General features: G+C 41.5%; 2 protein-coding genes across 3 annotated transcripts; both read right to left on the bottom strand.

Annotated features, from left to right (window-relative positions):
* Positions 1 to 2458: 2458 nt before the first annotated feature.
* On the bottom strand, positions 2459 to 6570 carry LOC5516722 (myosin-2 essential light chain). Its single transcript, XM_032386599.2, has 2 exons — positions 6160 to 6570; positions 2459 to 3076 (listed from the first exon to the last, which is right to left on the bottom strand). The coding sequence occupies exons 1-2, from the start codon at positions 6407 to 6409 to the stop codon at positions 2868 to 2870; spliced, it is 459 nt and encodes a 152-aa protein (XP_032242490.2). The 5' UTR covers positions 6410 to 6570; the 3' UTR covers positions 2459 to 2867.
* A 1140-nt stretch (positions 6571 to 7710) lies between these two features.
* On the bottom strand, positions 7711 to 17598 carry LOC5516690 (uracil phosphoribosyltransferase homolog). Of its 2 annotated transcripts, XR_007306541.1 has the most exons (9): positions 17245 to 17598; positions 15677 to 15719; positions 14357 to 14426; positions 13416 to 13478; positions 12340 to 12434; positions 11895 to 11961; positions 11524 to 11622; positions 8509 to 9474; positions 7711 to 8443 (listed from the first exon to the last, which is right to left on the bottom strand). XR_007306541.1 is itself a non-coding variant. In XM_048721848.1 (8 exons), the coding sequence occupies exons 1-8, from the start codon at positions 17589 to 17591 to the stop codon at positions 9365 to 9367; spliced, it is 894 nt and encodes a 297-aa protein (XP_048577805.1). In that variant the 5' UTR covers positions 17592 to 17598; the 3' UTR covers positions 7711 to 9364. The 2 variants fall into 2 exon arrangements, 1 of the variants encoding a protein (XP_048577805.1); XM_048721848.1 differs by having other exon boundaries at positions 7711 to 9474.
* Between the last annotated feature and the right edge of the window lie 332 nt (positions 17599 to 17930).

Below are 17930 nucleotides of genomic sequence, written 5' to 3'. Positions count from 1 at the left end.
GGTTCTCCCACTGCTTGGCCGGTGGCTGGACCACGAAGAGGCCTTCTTCTTCCGGCAGATCTTTGGGGGATACCAGGGCCAAGGTCTCTTCCACCACCTCGGTAGCAGTGTCGGCCGAGAGGTCCCGCCCGCTGCAGGCGTAGACAGAGACTTCGATCCGGGTGCATCCTCTGGCCTGCACCTCTGGGTGCAGGAAGGTCTGCCGTAGGTGCTTGTTCGGGCAGTCGACATAGTCGGCCAGATGGCCGCCGATTGGCTCTCGGACCTCGCCCGCTTCGAAATTCGATACTACCTTGTTGTAGAGCTTCGTGCGCACCGTGTAGCCGGCATCGCTTGTGCGGACCCAGGTGCAGACGTGCTTCCCCACGCTATCGGTGTTCGCCAGTATCGTGGGAGTGTCTGCGTGCATGGCGGCAGCGAAGTCCCCTTGCTCGCGGAACCCTTCGAATGCGCAGAGGTGCTCTACGAGCGTCTCACGGTCGAGGATCCCCGAGAAGTCTCTCGTGTAGTCGATGGAGTACAGGCCGTAGCCGTCGCGCAACAGCTGGCGTTCGAACGCCGGCAAGGAGGCCTGTAGCTCGTCCATGGGGATCTCGGACACATCTACCTTCGCCACGAAGAGGCCAGCCGGTTCGGTTCCTGGGTATAGCTCTTGCCACTTCGCCAGGGCCTTCTTGTCGGTGTCGAACCCGATCCGGGCAATGATCTCCCGGATAGCACTTTCCTCTGTCCTTTCTCGGACCGCAATTGTGAGGACGATGCTCGTTTGTATGTGGCCTCGGGCGGTGCCGTCGGGGGCCTTTCCCAGACTCTCGTAAACAGCGGTCGAGATCCGGTCGTGCAAGAGAGGCGTCCGCCGTGGACTACGCAGTCTTCGCGGCGCAGGTAGCCAAAGACGTATACGTCGTCGACGAACGTCGGAAGTCCCTCTAGGGGGCGCAGGTGTGTGCGACCCAGGTTGCCGGCTAGGTAGTCGACCCGGGCGATGTCGGGCACAAGATTGCTCTCGTGCGTGTTTTCCAGGAGAAGGTGGGCTGCCACGGCCTTTTCGGTCCACAGGCCCATGGTCTGGAACGTTGCTTGTACTGCCATTGTGGTAGCTCTACTTCCTAGGGCAACTCTTCGGTTGCTCTGTATACCTTGGGCTACCAATCCTCTAATTCGAAGTTTGGGCAACCCCAAAAAGGTAGCCGAAACCGGGGTAGCCCTGACCAAAAACGCGCTATTATAAGGCTCTGCAGGAGTTTCGGCTAATACTTCAGGAACAAGAAAGATACTACGCGCTCAAGGCCGCTATCAGAGCCCGACACGGCCTCGCACCGCGTGAGAAAAAAAGCAGGAAAGGGCCCTCCCTGGTGACACGCGAAAAGATTAAAAAGAGGCTGCGAGAAATTCGCGAGGGGTTCGGGAGCGAGGTGTTCGAGTAGAACTCAGGTTTAAACGCCACGCCAGCGGCTTTGAATTTACGGCCGAAAAATGGCTATTCCGCGCTCCGTAGGTTGGCGGCCCTCCTCGTTTTCACGGCCCTCCCCGACATAGATTAACCATCTACGCGGAGTGTGTTTTGCGTCTGCTAAGTATCCATCTACACGAAGTGGTCCCGACGTAGATTAATTATTAATCCACGCGACACCGAAAGTCCCCAGCCTGGAGTGGGGGCTGGGAGGCCCGGAGGGGCGATTCGCGCCCCCACTAGTTTCACTGAAACCCCCTAGTCCCCCCCCCTTGGGAACTAGCGTATTGCTATAGTAGTGTGATGATTTCGTCATCAGACAGCACGCTTTGAACTAGGCATATATTGCCGCCTTCAGCCATTTTCTGCCCTCTGCTCTGTCGCGAAAAAAATCGTACAACTTTTGTGGCAGCATTTTCAAAGGGGGTTCGAAGGCGATGTTGTGCGTTTTACTAACAAGCTACCGGGAAACAAACTTTTGTCGCAGGAAAGGATAGACTGGTTCTGGCTGTTGATCAACCATCTTTTTCTCCGTGACACTGATGTGTGACTCTCGTTCAACCAATCACAAGCCTTATAGCAACTGCTGGCGTATGCCTGACATCACTTTGCTGCGAGACAAGTTGGGTTGTTGTAGTAATATGGGCTACATTACGAGTTTTGTTGCAAAAAGTAAAAGCATCTTCTACTTTCTGCAGCAAACTTTTTCAACTTGCAACAAAAAAAATTGCTGTGACAAAAGTTGGCGCGCCCGTGGTAAAACACGCAACGTCATGAACTTTTTTTGCAGCAATGCTGCCGCAAAAGTTGTACGATTTTGGTGCTCGTATTACCGGACCTTTAGCCTTTTTTCTCCTGTGCTCAGTTGCGTACGTGCATACAAATAACGTTGCACTCGGAAATCGATAGCTCGCAGATTTGTGCCAAATGTTTTTTTTTCTTTCCGTATTTCTCCCGTTTTATCATTGCTTTATTTCCCCCACTACAGAATTCATTTCTCCAGAATCTTGCGCACAATTTTATTTTTTAACAGGAAGTTTGGTACGTATATTAAAAAACCTCAAACCACTCAAGCATGTTCAAGACGTCGCGCCAATGCTTGTGAAACAAAATTCTCTATTAGATTTCATTAATTTATTGGCACGACTCTGGTACGACACTCTATGTTATGCAACACTAACGTACATATCCTATATAAAATGCTGTGTTATATACGATCTGCGTGAGTACTTAAGCTAGTTAGTAGTCCCTCATTTGGTTTTATCCGAAAATGTGTGTTTTTGAGCGCGTGAAGGCCGATTGTAGCGTACAGTAAGACCTAGCTCTCTTCGCGCGCCACAGGATTCCCAATGTTCAAAAACACGCATTTACGAACCCCAAATAAGAGCCGGCTAGCTCGCTACATGTAGTGGCCCTAGCCATTCATGACGGCCCGTACAAAATCCTCGTAAAAGACTTGTCCTTGGTTGTCCTCAAATCCCACCATGAGATTGTCCACCTCCTCGTCCGACAGCTTGTCCCCAAGGCTAGCCAGGAGGTGACGAAGCTCGGCAGCGCCGATCAGGCCATTGCAGTTACGATCAAACATTTTGAAGCATTCCATGAAGTAGTCAACGTCGACTTCTGAAAAGAAAAAGTACCGTGCATTTCAGAAGTAAATGTGTTTAGTTTTACTTTGTAGATGTCTTACGTATAGGTTCTAAATAGATAGATAGATAGATAGATAGATAGATAGATAGATAGATAGATAGATAGATAGATAGATAGATAGATAGATAGATAGATAGATAGATAGATAGATAGATAGATAGATAGATAGATAGATAGATAGGTAGGTAGGTAGGTAGGTAGGTAGGTAGGTAGGTAGGTAGGTAGGTAGGTAGGTAGGTAGGTAGGTAGGTAGGTAGGTAGGTAGGTAGGTAGGTAGGTAGGTAGGTAGGTAGGTAGGTAGGTAGGTAGGTAGGTAGGTAGGTAGGTAGATACGTTTATTGAAGACCTTTGGCAGTTCATTTACAATAAACTGAATAAGAGGCATCAGTCAGAACACATAGCACGAACAAGTTCTAGGTCCCCCTATTGGTTAGTCTTTGCGCACCGTTAGAAGATCGACTCTTGCGCAACGTATAAGACTGCAAAACGGGTGTAAATACGTCTTTTTGCCGTGAGAAGCGGAGTCCGTGCGCACCGTGAGTAAATGAGCCTTTGCGCACCGTGAGTAATAGAGCCTTTGTGCACCGTGAGTAATAGAGCCTTTGCGCAGCGTGAGTAATAGAGCCTTTGCGCACCGTGAGTAATAGAGCCTTTGCGCAGCGTGAGTAGTAGAGCCTCTGTGCATCGTGAGTAATAGAGCCTTTGCGCACCGTGAGTAATAGAGCCTTTGCGCACCGTGACTAATAGATCATTTGCGCAACGTGAGTAAAAGAACCTTTGTGCATCGTGAGTCATAGAGCCTTTGCGCCCCGCGAGTAATAGAGCCTTTGCGTACCGTGAGTAATAGATCCTTTGCGCACCGTTAGTAATAGAGCCGTTGCGCACCGTGAGTAATAGAGCCTTTGCGCACCGTGAGGAATAGAACCTTTGCGCACCTTGAGTAATAGAGCCTTTGCGCACCTTGAGTAATAGAGCCTTTGCGCACCGTGAGTAATAGAGTCTTTGCGCACCGTGAGTAATAGATCCTTTGCGCACCGTGAGTAATAGATCATTTGCGCATAGTGAGTAATAGAGCCTTTGTGCATCGTGAATAATAGAGCCTTTGCGCACCGTGAGTAATAGAGCCTTTGCGCACCGCGAGTAATAGATCCTTTGCGCACCGTGAGTAATAGAGCCTTTGCGCACCGTGAGTAATTAACCTTTTGCTCATCGTGAGCAATTGAGCCTTTGCACACCGTAATTAATAGAGCCCTTGTGCATCGTGAGTAATAGAGCCTTTGCGCACCGTGAGTAATAGAGCCTTTGCGCACCGTGAGTAATAGATCCTTTGCGCATCGTGAGTAATAGAGCCTTTGCGCACCGTGAGAACTAGAGCCTTTGCGCACCGTGAGTAATAGATTCTTTGCGCACCTTGAGTAATAGAGCCTTTGCGCACCGTGAGTAATTAACCTTTTGCGCATCGTGAGCAATTGAGCCTTTGTACACCGTGATTAATAGAGCCCTTGCGCTTCGTGAGTAATAGAGCCTTGTGCACCGTGAGTAATAGAGCCTTGTGCACCGTGAGTAAAAGAGCCTTTGCGCACCGTCAGTAATAGAGCCTTTGCGCACCATGACTTATAGATCCTTTGCGCACAGTGAGTAATAGAACCTTTGCGCATCGTGAGCAATAGATCCTTTGCGCACCCTGAGTAATAGAACCTTTGCGCACCGTGAGTAAACGCACGCTTTGCGCAACATAAGTAATTTAGCCTTTGCGCACCATGACTAATTGACCTTTTGCGCACCGTGAGCAATAGAGCCTTTGCCCAACGTGTGTAAATAAGTATTTGAGCACCGTAAGTAGATGGGCCTTTGCGCTCCCTGTGTAAATAAGACTTTGCGCACCATGATTAAATAAGATTTTGCGCACCGTAAGTAAATAAGACTTTTCGCATCGTATGCAAAATGGCCTTCGCGCAACGTGTTTGGTTTGGGACTTTGCACACCGTGTGTAGATGGGCTTTTGCGCAGCTTGTGTAAATAAGACTTCTTAATAAATGCATTTTTGAGCATCGTGTGTGAATAACATTTTCCGCACCGTGTATAAATTAAGTCTCTGCGCACTTCAACTATTTAGCTTTTTCTACGCACTTGAACTGATAGAGCTTTGACATCTCCAGGGGTTCGGCACTAATAGGCGGTACGAGTACCGGGTTATCGTGTAATCTATCCCAGTCCGTGCCGCGCGTGTCAGCACACAGTGTGATGTCGCGTTCCTAGCATTCTGCGATGCTCGTACAAGTTGAAGTTTAGGCGAGTCTCGAAAGCCTTGTCAAACATGCTGTGCTATGTACCAATATACAAGGCGCAAAACTCGATAAAAGCTCAAGTGTTATAAGAAACAGAAGAGAAAATGTTCATATAGGGAACTGATTGCAATATTTTGTTATTGGATTGGAGTTTTTATGATGTTTCGATGCAAAATTAAAACACAAACATGACTCGCATAGAAATACTCCAGTTTAATATCGAATTCCTGTTTCCTGTCTTTAAAGTTCAATGAGCAAGCGTTTGTTATGCATTATCAAACCATTAAAAGAATTTTTTTCTTCACACTCAATCAATTTTGAGATACAGACAGACTACTATAAGCCATATTTGAATTCCTTTTTCTGTGACAAAATCACTCACTTGTGAAGAAATATTTTCTAGAGAAGTGCAAGTTAGAGAAAAATAATAATACTTAATCCGGAATTGCCGAAATATAATATCTAAAGAATCGTTGATAAGATGCTATAAAAGGTTAAGTAAATTGTATAAGCGAATTCAATTTTGTTGTGCCGCGAACCGTTACAAAAAACTTGATCAATATCAAATCCACTTGTTTTGGTAAGATAACGACGCATAATAATTATGATATTATCCGAACTACAAAACAGTCAAAGAACATAACAAACTTAGCGAAATTTTCAAACCCCAAATTAAATGCGAAAATTGAAGCTGATTAATATTCAATATTACAACTGTATCGAAAATGGAGGCTGAATATTGGACAAATAAACACGTCACTTATTTACCTGATCTTTCCTTTCGATGCCTTTCTCTTAGGTTCTGGTACATAGGATAAAACTCCTCGAAGCTGACTCTTTTCATTTCTCCAGCAGGATCGATGTTGTTTACAATTTTTTGCACTTCGTGTTCCGTCGGGTTTACGTCTAACGCGCGCAAAACTTCCCCAACTTGGCTACATTCAATTCTCTCATCGCCTCGCTTGTCGTACAATAAAAAGCACTCTTTCAGATCCTCCAGATTCTTGTCGTTTTGCATTATAAGAAACGGAAGTTTCCAGGGACGCTGTTTTAGCTTAAAGAGCGTTTTTTTAATCAAAAGCCTGGTTTGTTTTGAATTAGGACTCTTTCGCCTCTTCTGAGGGGTAGACGATGAATAATTCACGCGAAGTGAGTGTTGCCAGAGTACAAATAGTACAGGTGAAATGTGACATACTAATGAGCTGGCGATATGAGTGACCATTCGCAAATTAGGACTCGGTTTCCTGTCGAGGCTATGTCCCAATGCCCGCGCGGCATATTATCCAAGTTGTTTCACTGTTTGTTTCCTCTATTCTTTTTATTTTCTTTTAGTTTTCTTACAGTAACATTTGCGCAATTCCCTTTCCCCATAAATAAGTAGAGAAAAAAACATTATTGCGAGTCCTGTCAATAAATTGTACTTTTATCAGCTTATCCGCTTTTTGGTCCAGAATGCCTTAGTCTGGCGTCTTGTTTTTATTCCTTACAGTATTTCCCAGTATCATTCTAAAAATGCTTAACGCTCTTTCTCATTAATAAATAATATCCCACTACTATCCCAATTTACTATCAATAAATTATACTGATCCATACCTGTCAGGGCCCCAGCAGGCCTCGAAATATTGGAGGGGGGCACAATACATAAACATTAAGAAAATATTGGGGGGGCACAGTCAGGCCCCATATATTGTGGGGGGGGAGGGGGGGCACATGCCCCCAGTGCCCTACCCCTTGCTACGGCCCTAGCTGTCATTCCGAAAAAAAGGATTTTTTTTGGGGGGGGAGGGGGGCTAGTTATATTTTTGGGGATGTACAACTATCTCTATCACGCCATTTGTATGTTTTAACAGCTTAATTGTTTTTATGCTATTATTGAGCCAGTCAGCAGACATTTGCTATTCTAAAATATCGCGCACAAAACCACTTATAAAATCGTGCGTGGTGCGTGCTAGAATAATGGCGCCATGCAAGGGAATTATTATTTTTTTACTGATGAAAAATAGGCAAAATGTCGATTCGACTAGACAAAAGTCGTTATAAAGAAGGAGATTTGGTGCTCCACGCGAAGAAGAAGTCGAGACTCCCGCCTGTTGCGGGAAAATTGACAGGTTTGCTGATCTACGCTCCGTTTTTATTTTTAGAGAATTGTAAAGTTGAAAATATGTTGGTACATCTCCTCCTTATAGCAGCCAAAATACAGGAATGTGCGAGAGACAATTTAAGACCCCAAAGGGAAATGTCTTGTGACATACAAAAGAACTCCCCCCCCCCCTCTTTTTAGATTTCCCGGTAAAGATACAAACATTCAATGTTATTAGATACGCTTTGAATTCCAGTATTTTATTTATTTTTTTAACATCGTATACCATCTGGACAAGTAAATGACATTCATATAGTAGGAAGTTTCTGATAATCCCTTTGTGATATATGCACCCCTCCCCCCATAACTATGACAAATGTCAAACGGCATCCAAGTATGATACACAAAACTGAATACCAACAAATATCTTTGAAATAAAATATTACAGGAATTATACACAAAGGATCTTCTGAAAAAAAAAAGGAAAATCCAAAGTGCTGGTGTAAGCCTGCTAAGCAGTCACTCTAAAGTGTGTGTGACACTAAGAGAGGCTGCTAAGCAGAATAGTGTCATGGCGATATTTTCGAAAAATAAGTGCGGTATTGCGGTAATTAGACCCCCCCAACGTCCCTCCCCCAGTAAAACAATGAACACCCTCTAATATATATGTGGGGTGTTTATTGCCTCCTCACAAACAAGAAGCAAGAATTTAGACAAGTGAAACACGAGCTGTTTGTACTTACACCTATTTCAAATAAGGTTGCACTTGGAAAATCCATGCGATGTAACCCGCAATGCTTCATGGGTATCAAATACATTAGCAAATAGACACGTGACTAAAAACAAATCCAGGTTTGAAAAGCTGTAGCATTCTTGTTTATGTGCCTGGAAACACCCGCAAGGCTGTCAGAGGGGTCAGAACGCAGCTCTTACAAGCTGCAATTTGATTGGGCAAATGAACAATATCCGCACCTCGAGGGTCAGAACGCAGCTCTTACAAGCTGCAATTTGATTGGGCAAATGAACAATATCCGCACCTCGACACAAAGAACGAGAAGAATAGAGACAAAAAAACTCCTTTGTAGAACAAAGATAATAGGAGACAAAGCAGCTGCGTATTTACTCTGTCAGAGACCAGAATTTAGCTAGTTGTACGTTACCCATGAACCACTGTGGGCCATGACCTATAGATTTGGCAGACACATGGATTTGACAGCTATGTACTTGCTCTTGCCTGCTTTCAGACAGTCAATTCCTATCCTTTTACCGATAAAAATCAAAAAAGCACTTTCTTTCCACATCTTGTCAAAGCAAAAGCTTCACTTTCACACATACCATGAACGGGGCTCCCTTGAGTGCTATTTACATGAATAAGTCCTAGTTAAGACGCTGTTCTTTTTATGTGCCGTTCCAAGTGTAAATGCATGCAAATGAAGATGAACAAAAAATTGACTGAGTCATTTGCATGTATTTGCATTTGGAACGGTACATGGACAGAACGGAGTCTATACTTTGCCTAAATGAACTCCCATAAGAGACATCATTACAGGCACATTCAGGAGCCACAATTTGCTGGTGAGGGGCACTGTCATTTGATGATCTTTTAATAACAAAAATGAACTCATATGCAACCTCCCCCCACTGCCCCCAATGGCTATAGACCTGTATATGGATCAGTTCGAAGGAGAAACTTGCAAGTACAGTAATCAGAAAGAACACGGTGCAGAAATCAGGAAGAACAACCATGCAAGTGCCCCTTTATAACTGGTTAGATTCTACTCAGAAAGGTATGAAAGTTGAGTTGTATTAAATACTTCACTTTCTAAAACAATATATTCAACTTTGGTTAGGCTTCTAGACTTTATACATAAGTTTATATATATATTTCTCTGTTTAACAGTCAGTTCCAAAGTATTTCTCTCCAAACTGAACAAGACAATCTGTGTGGACCTCTGATGTGAGAACTGTGAGGGCGGGAAACTGGTTGAGTACTGCTTCAACGCCTAGAGTGCAAACATTATCTTCATCAACGATTGATTGATTGATTGATTGATTGATTGATTGATTGATTGATTGATTGATTGATTGATTGATTGATTGATTGATTGATTGTATTGACATCCCTGTCCCTCGAACAAAGCTGTCAACTTGCTTACATAAGATGGCTGTCACATCATTTTGGGTTAACAAGATCACTCATATACAAGAGAAAATCACCCAGTTTTTGCGCAAAGCCTGACATTTTCGTTAGAATTACTCAAGGGCTTTTGAGGCCTAAAAGTTGGCAGGCAAGGGTTCAGACAGCCCTTCGCCCTGATTTACTCAGGAATCTGCTCAAATCAAACAACAACAGTGCAAAAGCAAGTTAAAAATTACATTATTTGAACCACCCAAATCTAAATGATTTGCTAGGCTCCATTTCCAGCTCGTTGTGAGCCCGGAGAACGTGCCCTACTCAACGGCTGGATAACTGGTCTGGGGCCGGTTTCTAGAAGGCCAGATAAGAGTTATCTGTAGATAAATGCTTATTCAACAGATAAATCCTAAACAAATCCTATACAAAAGATAACTTTTTCCGCGGATTACTTTATCCAGCCTTTCAGAAACCGGCCCCTGGTCGTTTGTCCTGCGATTGACATTTCAGCCAATCAGAGAAGTGCCTGGATAGCTCTCATGCAGAAGACTTCTGACCATTAAGAAGGCTCAAGTTAAAAGCTTCAAACAGGGCTTCTGGAATTACGCGGAAAAAAACTCAAAATTATGCGGGATTCTTTGTAAATTACGCGGAAGATCAATCATTACGCGCTAAATTACATGGGATTTTGCAATACATTTTTCTTTAAAAATCTAAATTTTGCGGGATTCTTTACTAAATTACGCGCTAAATTACACGGAATATCAACTGTTATGCCCAAACTACATTTTGTACCGAAAGAAAGCACGAAATAACTTGAAAAGGTTTATTTTTGCGTGAAAATATCTTAGACGAGTTTTCATTTGCTCCTAGCCACCAGCCAATTAAAAAAGGTATTTTATTATTAGTCCTAGGCCTTCACGGTTTAGCAAAGAACGCCTAGTCATTTTATTAGTTTTTGAAATTCAGTCCGAAATATTGCACTCTTACGAAGAATATCTGTTTTTTTTTTATGAGAAATAGAGGCAAGAACCCTAAAAAAAAACACATCAGCTGTGCACTTAAATGTTTTGTCTTTCAAAATTTAGCCAAATTACGCGGGATAACGCAGAAATTTGTGGATTACGCGGAGAAAGCCAAATTACGCGTTTCCGCACAAGCGCGTAATTCCAGAAACCCTGTTAAATCAAAATACAATGGATCAGCAAGGTTAAAATGTTTCTGACAGAGATATTTTTGTATTCCATGTCAATGGCTTTGAGTTTTTTGGAACGTCTGTGTTTACCCTTGGGTTGAGAATAGGGCTTTTATCAGGATGTTTACAACCCTTGACCGATGATGGGACAGGGGAACAATGACAAAACTCGAAAGTGTGTGAGGATTTGTGAGATTCAAAATTCCCAGCCTCGGTAGGATGATAAAAATGGTTCACAGTTAGTCAAAATCTTTATTTTACTTTAAAGCTAATTATCAAAGATTATGTAGGCAAATAAGATATTCTGTTTTGATGTGACGGTGAGTGATCGCTGTTGGCACTTATATTTTACTTTGCACATTTTAGCGAGCTTTGTTAGTCATTGAAATGCTGATTTTGCACTTCCTCCTGTATCCGTTTACCTTTTCAAGTGTTTATGGGTGTTTTATAGCGCGAATAGATGCAAAGAGGTTGCATAATATTGGAAGTGACATCACAGACAAGCGTGCGTGACCATTGATCCAGTCGTTAGTGGGGCAGATGAGGCCTAGCGAGGGCTGCAAATCCAGCCTAATGATTTGCATGTTTAACAAACTATTTGACTTCACTCAGAAAAAAAATTGACTATAAGCAGTTTGGGTGACACGTGAATTGAAAAAAAAGTAAAAAATAGGGTCATAATAAAACAAAGGTAAAATATTTATAATCATAGCTTTTACAAACCTTCTGGAGTTGCGAAAACTGTTAATATGATAATATTCTCCTCTTTCACTTCATGTTCAATAAGTACATTCAGGGCAGCAATAACTGTGGCACCAGTATCTAAGAATAAGGATTTAGGATTTTATACTGCAAATCACTGGAGGTGATCGCCACTTGGACAATAATACAATTAATCTACTTAACTTTAAAAAATTATCAGAAAACTTTCATTGTTGTGAAATTCATTAGGCAACCGCTTTAGGTAATTAGGCAACAGGTTGCCGAACGACTTGGGACAGTTGCCGAATTACCTGGTATCTGTTACATACCTACTTCTACTATATAATGAATGCATTAAAACTAAATGTTTTATTTATTTTTAAATGACTTACTCAGAACTGGATACATCAATAGCACAGTCCTTTGTTTCACATCCAGTGGAAACTTGGCATAATATACCTGCAAGATTAAAGTAATTATAATAATGGTGTCTCTTCATACTTCTGGGGTCAGAGAGAGAAAAACGGAGAGATAGCAAGGGGTTGATAACAGCAGCTTACAGACTCCTATGAAAAGCACACAGTTTCATTCCCTATAAATCGTGAGTGAATCAAACCCCAAATCATGTCAAGTGTCTATGCAATTCCTAAAGAAAGAAGGAAGAATCCAGTTCCATCAGCTGAATTAGGGAAGATTGGACAATACTTGACAATTATTGGATTAATAAGTTAATAAGAGTTAATAAATTATAAAACTTCATTTCTAGATGGCTATTTCAATATTTCTTTAACTGATTTTTCTTCAATAGAATGAACTGATGACAAGCCCTTGACTTACCACTGGTGTGGACGTCTCTTTGTTGACTTTTATCAATATTTTCCCAATTCTGATGGAGCGACAACAATCCCGTAGTCCCTTTTCCATAGCTTCACCTGTTCACACACAAACATTGTGAGATTTTTGTAAAAAAGACATGGACTGAATCATTGAATTTAAACACAACAAAAGCTACAACAATTAGTCTAAATCCTCACTATTGATATCTTGTTGGTTTTTACTCGCTCAGCACTTAAAAGAATTCTCTGGTGTGAGATCAGTTTCTTTGGATTTTTTTCTGTCATGCCACCATACTCTACAGTTCTAAACAATGCACAGTTGGTCCTGTTGGAAAGAAACTACAGAGGAAACCCTGTGTCCTTTGTAACTGTATCTGTTTATGTATGTAACCGCATGAGGATGAAGCCAGGGTTCTATAAGATAAGGCAGCAATTTGCCTTATCTTTAGTTGAAATGTGTCCAACCAATTACAGCTTCCTACTGGGTCAGTTACATAGGTCCATGCCTTAGGTCCATACTGTATGAATTGGCTCCACAACAGATCACAGGTACCTTAAGCTTACTGTATGTATGAATAAATTATAGCGGTTCATGTTACGTTGTGTGTGTCATGGTTTACAGTAAACATGAATCGATTGGATTAAGAGGTTCACTTTACTATGACCTGACTGTGGAGTCTTAAATATGGTCTGGGTGAAGTTTCAAGCCATTTGGACTGGCATTTTGAGAGTTGCGTTGTTCTGTTCCCCTTGTACATATAAGAGAAAAAGGTAGCACACTTTGCCCCTTGGCTGCTGTAAAAACCGAAGTAATTGGCTTCTAGCTCATTTGGAATTCAATATTCCAAATTCCCTCGCAACATTTAAGTCTGATCTCACCAGATGCCATTGAATCTAATCTTATTTCCATATCTTATTTCTATCTGCTAGGAAATCACACATTCAGAGCCCTCATTGCCATCAGATTATGCTTCCGACTGACTCACCCGATGAGGCCTTCAAAGTTCACAACAAACTCCCTCCCGACAAGTAGGACCAAATTAATTCATAACATAATCTGACGACTTAAGTTCTTACCACTTCGCATGATACTAACACCACAATTTCCCCTCTTGAATGACAGTCCCTCATAGTCAGCGCCTGTCATGAAATTTGAATCAATTAACTCGATAATTTGGGGAACCAAAAGCCCTACAGAAAAATGATTTGCTGAATGAAACTGGCATTTTATAGCATACACAAGGCTTTCATTAACTTTCAGAGTCGGCGGTGGAGATTGATAAGTAGGGTGTGGAAGTTATTTTATCTTTTTAGTTCAAGACTTTTTAAAAAAAAAGAAGCCGGCGCTCTGTGGAAAATAGCCGGCACTACCACCGGCCACCAAGGCCTAATGAAATCCCTGCTACATATTACAGTCAAACCAGGTTTGAGTTTATTGTTAGAATTGCATTTATCATTTCCTGAGAATTTCCACTCTTAAAACAAGTTTTCAAATTTTCTCACTGACAGCTGCAAATCCCAATGTGTTCCTTAGAGAAACCATGATTGTATAAATCGATCGATTCCCGATGGAAAGAAAGAAATAAGGCTTTCTTGGCTCATATACACAACCATGGCAGGTTTTTTGCCTTCATTTTAAACTAGACTTACGTATGAGTATGAACATTCGAAAACTTGTTCCAAGAATGGAAACTTCTCAGCAAATAATCAAATGAAATTATTCATAATGAACTCCATAATAGGCTATAGGGGACATGGTTGACCTGGATTGACTGTAGTTGCACACTTCAATACAAATATTTTATTTATTTTATTTAAATAGCTTCGTCGGTTGCGCACAAATACACAATAAATACAATATACAACTCTATTTATCTTGCTTTAACTAAGGGCAGGCAGGAAATGCCAAAAATTTACATACTTCGTTATCAAGTTGTTGGACATCGAACATCAACCAAAAATTGGTCCATACACTAATAAAAAGTGGAATTATCATGGAAATTGTGTTTGAGACTCACCAGTGGGCGTTTTGACTTTACACTTGTCATACGGCAGCTGATTGAGACCTTCTTCTACTACTAGTCGTATCTACACAAAATCAACCTGGTATGAACTTGGTACTGCAAACATGAATATTTAGTGAAGTTGCATTGCAGAAATTGATAACTATCACACAAACTATGGAAAACTTTCACTTAAATGAATATGTGTCAAGAGAAAAAAGACAGTGTGAGATATTTGAGAGTAAATATATTTTAGTACTGAAGTGTTTCTCAAGCCTTTTTTTAATGCACTGTCACAGATGTGATATAAGTAGAAGTTGTGTTTTAATCCTGCATACCTAAACAAACAACTCTGCAACGCCCCTCCCCTTATCAACAGCCTGTATTCAGTAGGCAATTGAATGCATCTAGTATTGAAGGCTAATCCATCAACTACCAAACAATTCCTACAAAATGGGATGAAAAAGTTTGTTTCCCCTGTATTCAAAATAACCTGATCAGTTTCTTTGTAAAATATACAGTGAGTGAATCAGAAATAACAGGGAAATTTAGCCACCTAAAAAACAATGCAAAACGAACAATTTTTTAGCATAATTTCTTTTAATCCATGAGATAGGGACCCCTTGAAGATAGGACCCCCCAGTTGCTACTTAGAGATAAGGACCCCCCATGGCCTCTCTGAGAAAGGGGCCCCCAGGGACTCCTTGAAAACAGGACCCCCCAGTTGCCATTTATAGTTAAGGACCCCCCATGGCCCCACTGAGATAGGGACCCCCAGGGACCCTTTAAAAATAGGACCCCCCAGTTGCCACTTAGAGATAAGTACTCCCCATGGCCCCTTTTAAATAGGGATCCCCAGTAGCCCCTTGAAAATAGGGACCCCCAGTAGCCCCTTGAAAATAGGACCCCCCAGTTGCCACTTAGAGTTAAGAACCCCCATGGCCCCTATGAAATAGGGACCCTAGTGCCCCCCTGAGATACAGTAGGGACCTTTAGGGAATAACCACAAAGTCCACTGAGTTTTCCAGCATGGTGCCAATGAAAGCATATTGCCTCATCATCAATGTTATCTGCAGCACTCTCTCTTCAATTGCACTGACATAGGCGAATCAATGAACTGAAAACTAATTTAGCCACCCATGGCAACACACTGATAACAGGGCCATAGCAACGGAGGGGTTGCATTTGTAAAAATTTAAGGAGATGGCCAGAAAGGGTGTCGCTGTATCCCAATATTTAGAGACCTGCTACGAGCCTTCAATGTGATGTGGTACATATTGCTGGTTTAGCCAGGCTTTTAAAGGTCTCATATTTTGCAAGTGGTTCAAAACTTACCAGTCGGTCCGCATAGAACATAAAGTCACTTCTCTCTGTTGTTCTGAAAAACAAATATGGATTGAAATCTTGGTTCCCTGCTAGCAGAGGCCTCTTTTCTCTGTATTTCGCTGGGCTGGAGTTCGCGAGGAAAAGATACCTCTGCCATGGGTCGCAAGTTCGTTTGATCAAACCGCCGTCCACGATCGTGGACGAGATCCAGAGCGCATGCTCCGTTCATTAATTACTGGCCATTATTTGAGCCCACAATGACTAGCGCATGCATGAAACGTATATCCGCTGCGGGATAATAAGCCCGCATTCGGAACGGCGTCCTCCGTAGAAATATCACGCGACGAATTATAAAAGAAGCCATTCAATGCCTTATCTTCATTCAGAATTTTCTCTCTTTTGACTAACGAGTCAATCTTCCGTTTACAGGTTTTGCATATTCTTCTGGGAATAGCTGATCTAAGTTTACCAAAAAATTTTGTAACATTTTCTTCGGATCCAACTGTGCGATATTTACATTGAAGAAACTCGCCTGCCCAGATGTCTTGAAATTAATCCCACAAACAAGACAAAACTCGTCTTTGCTGCGTTTGTTGTTCAATCTTTTTAGTGACGTTTTAGGTGATTGAAATTGAACAGTTTTTTTTTTCGAAGAGGAGAACTAACCGGAGTTTGATTCATGATTTCCGACTAAACCCATCCAAAGCATATTGACAGCTTTCGCGCGATGGTACGGGTTTTGGCACGTCGGTCGCTTATTAACGCTCACGCATGCGCAACAGAAACAGTTTCGACCCATGGCAGAGGTATCTTTTCCTCGTGAACTCCAGCCCAGCGAAATACAGAGAAAAGAGGCCTCTGCTAGCAGGGAAAAATCTTGGTTATTTTATTCAAAATCCCTTTCTATTTTTTTATTGATCAAATTTTACGTACCACATGGTTGTAATGCCACAACAATGTTTGGGAAAATGCAAAAAATATAGAATATGCGAGGTCTCAGATGCTAGTATTGTATAAATAACTTTAAGAGCTTCGTTGGCGAATGATTCCCTAATTTTTTTTTCGCGTGAAGCTTGCTATAAAATGAATGGATGAGCGAAAAAAAATCATTCCATATCACCTCTAGTGTGAATTTTTACGGAGTTCGAACCGAACAGAGCATAAAAAACAACCCTCGAAGAAAACTTCAGTTTAAACAAAGAAGAAAAAGGAGGCGAAAGTTCACACAAAAAATGTTATTGTTGTAGCGTGCTTGTGTGTAATTTTATGCAAACTCTGTTTACTTTTTAATTCGGAGTCCTAAAACGATCAAAGTGATAAGAAAATAAGAAAAATAAAAAAAAAATAAAAGAAAAATAAAGAAAATACTAAAAGAGATATGGTAGATACAGATATAGTGTAGCTATGCTAAAATAATTCGTATTTAAAGCTTAGAAGATTTTAAATTATAGCCGCGAAACATTGCCGCGTGGTGCATTTTTGCTTGAATGAGTTCAGGTTTTGAGTCGACGGTAAAAAAAACCCCGCAATAACCACCTAATTAAGTTAAATAAACCCCAAAACTGAACAACTCTCACCTGTCTCTTAGTATAGTTTGTAATTCTCGCACTTGGTTGTTCATCTTTATTATTTTTAAACGAGGTCCAAAGTCAACTTTTCGACTGTCGTTGCACGAAGAATGTAGCGATGAAACACGAGGTTTCTCTTCCGATGCAATTGCTTCTTCCATGTCCCCGTTCATAAGAATTGGTCCGTTTTGATTTCCATCGCATTCTCTATGCTCTTTTTTACCCTTTAGATGGATTTTTGATGCTTTCGGCTGTCTGGCGTGCAAAGTTTCGTGCATTTTGTGAGAACTAAAGCTTACGTGCATATAAAAGATCGGCACGTTTTTCGAAGTACACGGACACCACAGGAAGACCATCGTCCCTAAAGTCACCTACCGAGATAATAGATTAAAATCTATTATAAAAAGAAAAGAAAGCGAAAAGCAAGGAGAAAAGTACTCTTCAAAAATAAAGTTAGTCAATTTTCAAAATTATTTTGTATTTATCAAAAATTATTATGAGCAAGAAAACTTTAGATTATTTACCAATTTGTGTGTCCTGATTATTAGAGAAAAGGACGCAAGCAAATAAACTGCCTTATATTTCCAACATTTTATGTAAAAGCTGTAATCATCTTGTCTACACAATAAAGAATTTTCAAAAATTCATTATGTACTGAGTAAATAGTTCATACTATCAGTCGATAATGATTCGCA

This window comes from Nematostella vectensis, chromosome 14 (assembly GCF_932526225.1).
Source record: "Nematostella vectensis chromosome 14, jaNemVect1.1, whole genome shotgun sequence".
NCBI classification, from domain to species: domain Eukaryota; kingdom Metazoa; phylum Cnidaria; class Anthozoa; order Actiniaria; family Edwardsiidae; genus Nematostella; species Nematostella vectensis.
Note: the sequence above shows the minus strand (reverse complement) of the source record. Positions and strands in the feature narration are given on the sequence as shown.

Coding starts and splice junctions, on each gene's coding strand:
- LOC5516722 (XM_032386599.2), bottom strand. CDS start 6,409: ATGCAAAACGACAAGAATCTGGAGGATCTGAAAGAGTGCTTTTTATTG. Junction 3,077..6,159: donor GCATCGAAAGGAAAGATCAG/GTAAATAAGTGA, acceptor TTTTCTTTTCAG/AAGTCGACGTTGACTACTTC.
- LOC5516690 (XM_048721848.1), bottom strand. CDS start 17,591: ATGGTCTTCCTGTGGTGTCCGTGTACTTCGAAAAACGTGCCGATCTTT. Junction 14,427..15,676: donor TGTTCTATGCGGACCGACTG/GTAAGTTTTGAA, acceptor GATTTTGTGTAG/ATACGACTAGTAGTAGAAGA. Junction 13,479..14,356: donor TAAAGTCAAAACGCCCACTG/GTGAGTCTCAAA, acceptor ATTTCATGACAG/GCGCTGACTATGAGGGACTG.